Consider the following 9,099-nt stretch of genomic DNA (forward strand, 5'->3'; position numbering starts at 1 on the left):
AGAAAAAAAGGTTGTAGCCTTAATTTAGCTAATGGATTCACCCAGAAGTTTGTGGTTCTCCTCTAATGCCCCTGAGAACTGGGGTCCGAAGCTGGGGTTGAGGCTTATGAGGTGTGGATTAACTGCAACACTCTTTCCATTATTCTCTCCAGATTCATTTGCTTTAACTTTTCAAGGTACTCTTTTTGTTTCCAACTTGTTCCGAAGCTTGTCTCTGGGCTTTGAGAACAAGGCATGTACATAATTTTTCAGCGACTGCTGTCTGATACTCATTGGATGAGGGTTATTTGCTTCTCCCGTTTTTATTTTCCTTTCTGAGCCTAGGTTCAGTCTTTAAATTACGCTCAGCTTCTAGTCCTCACTTTCATCTTAAAATCTCCCACTTTAAAATCTTTACTTATTCTTCTCTCATATATTAACATCCTAACCCCAGTTTTCCCTCCCTCCTCTCTGCCCAGTCTCCTCTACTGGGTCCACTCCTCCCCTGTTTCCCTTCAGAAAAGAGCCAGCCTCCCAGGGATATCAACCAAACATATCAGATACAATATCAGATATCAGGCCTATCAGGATACAATAAGACCAGACACAAACTTTCACATCAAGGCTGAATGAAGCAACCCACTAAAAGAGGGTTCCAGAAAACAGGCAAAAGAGCTCCTCCCACTTTTATCTTAAATCCTTTGCTCCACCTCCCTCCACGTGACGCTCCGCCCACCTTCTCGCATTTTTTTTTTGTTTTGTTGTTTGTTTGTTTGTTTTTTTAAGAGGCAAAGCTGAGCCTCTGCTCTGGCTGGTAAATGGTCGGGTCGGTGGGCGACAAGGCGTCTCCTCCGACCTCACTGGTGAGCCCCTTTAGCTGCAGAAGCGACTACACTCTCACGCCTTAGCTCCCTCTCCCGAAGCATCCAGGAAGGCAGGTGGCTGGCTGCCGACCTTTTTGCACAAGATTCTGGACTCTGGCTTTCGGATTGTAATGGTTTCCTTGCATTGGCGCCTTGCTTTTTCAGGCTAGGAGTGGGCGGAGTTATTATGGCTGCGCCACTGTTGCTGAGGCGACGCCTTGGTTACTTCCGTTGGTTTCAATGCTTCCGGGTTGGCGCTGCGGTGGCGTTTCCTACTGTGGTAGCCTCCGCTTCCCAGTCGTCTGCTGAGCTCGAGCAGGTGAGGGGGAAGCTCCTGGACTTCCAGGTTGGGGAGCGGGGCTGGGCCGCGCCAGGCCGCGCGGGGCCGGGCTGGCTTGGTTCCCGGCCTGGGAGGGGCTTAACGGTCCTTTGATCTCTCTCTCCCCTCAGCTGAGTCCCTTCCCTGTCTTTCACTCTTCTGGCATCGGTGGCTTTACTTCTTCGATTGAGCTCTGCTTCCTCGACCCCCCCGGGAGGCCGCCTCCTTCAGGCGCCTCCCTTCTCTCTACGAACTCGTTCTGACAGCCGAGGAACTGGCAAGAACCTGCACCCAGAGGGTGAATGGGTATCTTTCCCGGAATAATCCTAATTTTTCTAAGGGTGAAGTTTGCAACGGCGGCAGTGATTGTAAGCGGAGTAAGCAAACACCTCCATTGTATAAGTGTGAGGGATGCTGTTGAAAGATGCTCCCCATCACTTTGTATCCCCCTGTCACTCCTGAGGTTGAGGCGTTGAAGGCATCTATTAAAATGCAGTTCAGTTACTTGATTGGGAACATGAATTTGTTTCTCAGACAAGGTAGTAGCAGGGACATTTATAGTTTTCTACCATTGTGTCCTTGCCTAACCGTAGAGATCTCAGACTACACATTAACTCTTTCCTTCTCTTCATTTATATCATGAAGTATCTTTTGTCTCCATTTCAACAGTTTAACCTCATTATTGACTAGCATTCTTTTCTGCCTACTTCCCACTCTCCTAAGCTATTTTCCTACTTCTGTTTGCAATCCACCGGGCTTGAAGTCCCTAGTAGCTAATTGCAATAGGCTATTACCTTAATTCACTTGCCTATTAATAGAACTGGTCTTCCTCCAGCACCTGTTTCCAAGCCTTTGAGTAGAATCTACCCCTTTTTACTTGTTTCAGCCAATAAGTTTATAGCTTATTCTGCTTGGGTCCTTCATTTCTGTCTCAGTATAAACCATATTGGTGCATACTTCTACATGATTGTGTGTGTTTGCACATTTGGCTTTATACATTCTTTTTACCCCTCCTAGATGTCTTCCTTACTTGCTCCTATCCAGACTCAGTCTGCTCTGTGGAAACCCAGCTTAAGTTCTCTCACTTCCAACAGCTTTTACAAATTGTTGAGACACGTGATTGTTTTCGGTGCTTCTCTTGCTCTTATAGACTGCTATACATTTTAACACTTCATTTTTCTCTAACAAAGTAATTTCATCCACCAGATGATTGTGCAGAAAAGATAGGAAGAATAACAATTACTGTCTTATGTTAGATTATTTTTGTGAATATATATGTATGTATATATATGTGTATACACACACACACACACACACACACACACATAGACGTATGTTGTTGTTTTTTTGTGTGACAGGGTCTCACTGTATAGATTAGGCTGGCCACGCTCACCGAGATCCACCTGTTTTATCTCTCAGGTGCTGGATTCAAAGGCAGGCATCACCATACCCTGCTGTGATTAAAAAAACATGACCAATTAGATTAATAACAAATTGCTGGTTTGAGTATTGATCCTGCCTTCAACACACAGTTTTAGGCTCCCAATTGCTATCTTCCAAACATGAGATCTCTAATACGTGTAGAGGCTATATAATATAGAGTCTAGGAGATTTTTATTATCACTTGTTAGGTTAGCCATAATCAGATTTTATGAAGAGATGTACAAATCCTGAAGCCAAACTTTACTGGCATCTTTATAGAATAAAAATATTTAGGGTACTGTATTTATATGGTTCCTTAGATATGACTTCTGTACTTTCACACAAACTGAGGTTAGCCTCCACAAGTCAAAATAACTTCACAAGGAGTTTGGTATACTTTACAAAGCAATTCTCTGCAGCAAAACCAAGAGGCAAGGGTTTGTATGTAGAGACTTTGGAAATGAGGAGAGACTTGAACAGGGTATATAGTATTATCAGGTCCAGCAAATTTCTTTTGTGGCTTCTTCTGTAACTGTTTACATTCAGTTGCATACACAAGATAGTCAGCGACTGGTTGGTTTGTACTCATTCTCTGATAGCTCCTATGAGGTTTATGAGAAGTTTTGTGAAAAGGGGTGTCATCTTTGCAGGAGTCTTCCCTATTTAAGAGGGGAAGAGACAGGACACCTAGAGAATAAACCTCACCTTACTCATCATTTTATGCCTGAATTGAAGATGTCAAAGAAAAAAATTCTCAAAAAAAATGCATAGTTGTAGGGGGACATAACTTGCATACATGATATAGCCTTATGTGAAAGACTGGTATTTGCTGGAACATTAATGTTTCAGTTGTGTGATATGCCTCTCTCAGAAGAAATAGAAGTTTTCAGCTATAGTAACTGAATTAAAACACATAGGATAAAGAAAATGATCAGGAGTATTTAATCTGAGAAAGAGAAAATATAGAAACATGAAAACTGACTTTAGCCGGGCAGTGGTGGCACATGCCTTTAAGACCAGCACTTGGGAGGCAGAGGCAGGTGGATTTCTGAGTTCGAGGCTAGCCTGATTTCCAGGACAGCCAGGGCTACACAGAAAAACCCTGTCTCCAAAAACCAAACACCAAAAACCAAAAAAAAAAAAAAAAAAAAAGATTGGCTAGGGGCTAGAGATATGTTTAGCTGTTAAGAGTAGTAGCAGTTCTTTTAGAGGATCCAGGTTCAAGTCCCAGCATTCACAACCATCTGTAACCAGTTCCAGGGCATGAAACACCCTCTTCTGGCCTCTGTGGCTATGAGGCAGGCATGTGATGCAGAGACATACATGTAAGCAAGCAAGCACTTGCATATAAAATAACAATGATAAAACGTTGAGTAGTAGGTAGTAGACTTAGGACAGAGTTCTTTTTTTTCTCCTGTACTGACAAAGGATGCATGAAGTTGTAAAGGGAAAGTTTGGGGGAGCAGCACAGTTGACATCTGAAACATCAAAAGCTATTTAGGGGAATCTTGACATTTGACAAATGAGAGTAATTTTTTTCCCTTATTTTTTTGTGTGCATTCTTATGGAGACAGTCTTCTGTGGCCCAGGCTGGTCTCAAACTCCCTATGTAGCAATCGGTAACTTTGAGTTACTGATCTTTTGATTTTCCTTCCCAAGTGCTGGCATTACAGGCCTGTGTCACTACATCAGATTTCACATTTCTTTTTCTTGTAAACTCAGGAGGTACACCATAGTCCCATCTTTCCTATCACTCCTAATTTGCTCTTTAGAGTTTTAATGAACTCTCCTCTGTTAGAGATTATCTCTCATATATGCAATTTGTACTATGTTTGAAAGGAAGTTCCAACAATCATTTTTGTAGTATGTAACTAAGACATTTTATCTGCATGCTCACTGGCCTCTCTTTGCTTCGTTTCAGAAAATTACTTTTGTAAAAAAATAAAAATAAAATAAATCAAAACCCTGTTTCCTCTAGGAGCAGACTCTGGCTCCCAGGTACTAACCCAGACTGACAAGGGGAACTTTGACAGCAAATGCTATCAATTAAGATGTAAATTCAGCCATGTAGTAATGATAATTAACTTAGTGAGCAGACTTTTCTAGGTGCTGGATATATATTTATATACAACACAGCAACCCTATGCCATAAGTTTTTATTATTGTTGTTTTCAGAAAATGGAGGCAGGGAAAGATTGACTTAGTTTCCCAGATCCACGACTAGGCAGTGATAGTCAAGCATTGAATCTGGAGCCAGGATTCGACCTTAGACGATCTAATTTCATACTGTTCCTTTTTGACTATAAATCCTTTTGAAAATGAGTAGTATACATACTTTGGAACTCTGAAGAAGAAGGAAATATCTCAAGAAAATTGGAGCGTCTATAAGAAAAAGTATTTGCCAGTGGACCTGGATTTAGGAAGTGATGCTGACAGCAGTAGTTATTAAAGGAGGAAGCATCAGTATTCTTTGAGAACTCTCTGATTCTCAGGGCAAGACTTAAACCAACAATCAGAAACTCTGTGGAGAGAGAGGCTTAGCGGTCTATGTTTAAATCTACCTTTTAGATGATTCTGTTTCATGAGGCACGTAGCAAAGGGTGACTTTGAACTACTGATCCTCTTGACTCTACTTCCCAAGTGCTGGAATTACAGGCCTGTGCCACTACATCTGCTTTCAAATTTATTTTTTCTAGTTAACTCAGGAGGCATACCATAGTCCATAGATGCAGAAGCAAGGTGAATTGCTCAGCCTGGGTCTCGCTGAGTAGCGGGTTTGGTGTATAGCTCACTCAGTTCCTAGAACTGAGATGTGAAATTTCAGTGGAGAGCTGAGAGGACTGGGAACATTATGGGGTAGTGTTGGGAGCTTGTGCTCTGTGCCTAAATCAAGCTAACTGAATACCATGAACTGCTTTTATAAGATGCCTCAGCCTGTGTAATTTGAGTTCCAGTTTCCGTGCCTCGTGATTGTCTAGCTGAATGTCAGAGATGGGTGTGCTGGGTGGGTAAGAGTGTTAGAGAGAATGAAGCTCACATGTTGATCTTTTGAGTGATTGCACGCCTCCCCTACAGAATAACATTAAAGAACAAACTCATGATCATCCAGCACATGAAACAGGACTCTCCATGTTGTCTCATTTCACTTGGGGGCTTTTATTTTTTTCCTGTACATTTGTATGATTTGCCAGTATTATTTATTTAAATCATATAATCAAGTATTAATAAATGCTCTCTTCGTTCTTGTGCCCTGTTCTGATTCGTGTTTATTTTTAGCATCAGAAAAGTTCCACTTTAAGCCATGAGATGTCTGGTCTGAACTGGAAACCTTTTGTATATGGCGGCCTTGCCTCTATTGTTGCTGAGTTCGGTAAGAATTGAGAAAAATGACAAATCTAAGATTCATGCCACAGAGGGTCATGTATGATACCGATTGTTTTTGGAGAAAATCAGCAGGGGAAAATATTGTCATCTTTTGTTTTAAAAATTACTGTTGCATGGCTATCAAGTAATATTCCTGAGGAGGTTGTAGTGATATGGAGAATATGGTTAAGAAGTCAAATTTTGACCTTTTTTTGATATCTTAGTGATTTGCTAGTTTTTCAAGTCAAATATGCATGCTCATAAAGGACTATATATGATAGTGGTTTCTGTGTAGTCCTGTGCTAATGGTCTTTCATTTATGCTAAGGTTATACTTTCTTCTTATCCAGGCTTCTTTTTTGCAAACCTCTCTTCCATTTTAGAAGCAAACAAGATCACTAGATTGTGACTTCATTTTCCAGATTCTTCTTTTTCCTAAATGATTCCTCGGTGTCTACAATCCAGCAGTGTTTGTTGACTTTTTTTTTTCTTTTTGGTTTTCCAAAACAGGGTTTCTCTGTGTAGCCCTGGCTGTCCTGGAACTCACTCTGTAGACCAGGATGGCCTTGAACTCACAGAGATCCACCTGCCTCTGCCTCCAGAGTGCTGGGGTTAAAGGCATGAGCCACCACTTCCCAGCCTGTTGATTTTCTTGTTATATGCTCTGGCCTTATACAATCTAGGTCACAAAAGTTCAAAACTATATACATAAAGAGCTTAATAGCTTTAGATCTTTAAATCTTTCTTAAATCCCATTTTGTTCATGCAAAAACCACTTTTATGTGCTGATATAAGAAAAGGGAGCTTTATTGAAGAATCCTGCTAGGGAAGACAAGATGGCTCAGCAGGTAAAGTAGATGCATGCTGCCAAACTTGATAGACGTGAATTTGATCCATGGGAACCCTGTGGTTAAAGGATGGAACTGACTCCTGTAGACTGCCCTCTGACATCCACATATATCCACACACATACATGCACACAAATAAGTAAATAAAGCACAATTTATAAAAAGAGTGGCCTAAATACTCTTCAATCATCCAAGGCATTATGGTGATTAGACCCATGTGAGACCTTACCATTTTCTCTCATAATATTAGGAAGTTGTAAACACACACACACACACACACACACACACACACACACACACACACACACACACACACACAGAGTTATAATGGCATGTAAGAACATGTAATGCTTTCCTGTGCTTGTGATAATGTGAGGCGAGGAGGTATGGAGACGGAAGATGGGAAGATGGGAGAGGATGGGAGGACAAGGGTAATAAATGCCATTAACATTGGTATGTTAGAGACAGCGTGAAAGACATGTCTAAACCCCTTTGCATTTATAGCATATTATCATCTTTAAGCGTTTTCTATGTCACAGTGTCAGGGACACTGTGTAGCAAGTTGTACTTCTTAGAAAGGCTAGTACATTTCACTTATAGCCTTTGTCCTCTGGCAGTGATGGTGAAATAGATATCCAGGTGTTATGAAAATGACTGTCCTGTATTTCTAGGATTTTCATCGCCCTTATATTTAACCATAACATAACTGTTATTTGTAAATACTTAAGAGCGTGTTTCTTCATAGGCACTTTCCCTGTGGATCTTACTAAAACACGGCTGCAAGTCCAGGGCCAGAGTATCGATGTCCGTTTCAAAGAAATAAAATATAGAGGGATGTTTCATGCCTTGTTCCGAATCTATAAAGAAGAAGGGATCTTGGCTCTGTATTCAGGGTAAGACTGGCTTCTTTTTTTATATCCTGAACAGAACGTTTTGATTTTTTTAAGAAACCACAGATTTCATCTGCATGGTAGTTTACACCCTTCACATCCACCATTTCAACTTCCAATTCTGTCGATTGGCTTTTGTACATTTCATCTTCTTGTAAATCTTGAGCTTTGGATTTTGTGTTTCTCTAGCTGTGTACATAATACATGTGCAAATGGATAATATCCTTGCAGCATAAGCTTTTTTCCTGGCTCCTTGACACTCTTTGATGGCTGTTGTAAAAGCAGCACCAATTATCTGTGTACATTCTTGTGAGACCTTTTCCTGATTTGGCAAATGCTAGAATCCTTTAAGATTTTTTTATATGAAAGGAACGATATTCTGGCAGCTTAAATAGTAAAGAATAAAAGAAAACGGAGAATCATCTTTTCTCCATCACTCTTTGATTACCCATCAGTTTATGATTTAGTGTTCAGTTTGTTGTTCATGTGCTACAGGTTTCCTGGGCCATCCTAAGTCTAGGCCACTAGTATTACTGAGAGGATGGAAGTAAAATTTACCAGTAACCTGGGTTGGGCTTCTTTAAAATATAATTTTCTTGGAGAGAAAAAACAACCACCCAAGCCAGATCGTCATGCAGAAGTGAGTGATGCCTGCATTGTCTCTTTTACCTTGTTCTTTCATTAGCATAGATAATGTCAAGATTTTCTCTTCCTGATACAAGTAATAGAGTGAGAAAGATGCACATTTAGTCATCCGTTTCTTTTTCCTTCTTCCATCCTAACCATTTGAGCTGTTGCTTTAGTTCTATTTATATCTCCTAAAGGATAGTTCTGCAATTTGGAGGAATCTCAAAGGAGGCATGAGTGAGAACATCTTCAGTTTGTGAGCAGAATTTAAGTAGGTTGAGATCTTGGCGTTACTGCTTCCTTTTTCATCAGGTTAAAGATGTATCTGCACTTAGGAAATAAAGGCTGATTTTTTTTTAAATGTATGCAGTATAGGTGATAATGTCTGACTCTTTTTTTTATTATTGCTACATTCAATGTGTTCATCTTTTCCAAAGGATTTTTGCATCTAAGTTCATGCGCGAGATGGGTGTATAATTTTTTTATGTTCTTTTTAAAATTTTTTTATTTATGTATTTTTTTTAATGTATGAGTGCTCTGTTAGCATGTGTGCATGTGTGCCGGAAAGAGGCATCAGATCCCGTTACAGATGGTGGTGAGTTACCATTTACACGCTAGGAATTGAACTCAGCACCTCTGGAAGAGCAGCCAGTGCTCTTAACCTCTGAGCCATCTCTCCAGCCCTGGGTTTTTAATTGTACTATTTTTGTCTGTTTTTTGCTATCAAGGTAATATTAGGTAAAATGATTTGGGAAACATTCCCTCTTTTATTTTTGGAGAGTTTTTTTT

The 9,099-nt window shown here is 40.4% G+C and overlaps 1 protein-coding gene across 3 annotated transcripts in view; it reads left to right on the plus strand.

The window, feature by feature from the left end:
• The first annotated feature begins 912 nt into the window (after window positions 1-912).
• Window positions 913-9,099, plus strand: part of Slc25a14 (solute carrier family 25 member 14) — a 36,069-nt gene continuing 27,882 nt past the window's right edge. Inside the window, exons 1-4 of one of the 3 annotated variants that reach the window (XM_031357188.1) lie at window positions 913-1,161; window positions 1,293-1,538; window positions 5,860-5,953; window positions 7,539-7,686. In XM_031357188.1, the coding sequence (XP_031213048.1) occupies window positions 1,464-1,538; window positions 5,860-5,953; window positions 7,539-7,686 (317 nt within the window). In that variant the 5' untranslated portion in view covers window positions 913-1,161; window positions 1,293-1,463. The remainder of the gene's footprint in view (window positions 1,162-1,292; window positions 1,539-5,859; window positions 5,954-7,538; window positions 7,687-9,099) is intronic. The other 2 variants (XM_031357260.1, XM_031357133.1) reach the window with 2 other exon arrangements.

The sequence above is a fragment of the Mastomys coucha genome, chromosome X, assembly GCF_008632895.1.
Source record: "Mastomys coucha isolate ucsf_1 chromosome X, UCSF_Mcou_1, whole genome shotgun sequence".
NCBI classification, from domain to species: Eukaryota; Metazoa; Chordata; class Mammalia; order Rodentia; family Muridae; genus Mastomys; species Mastomys coucha.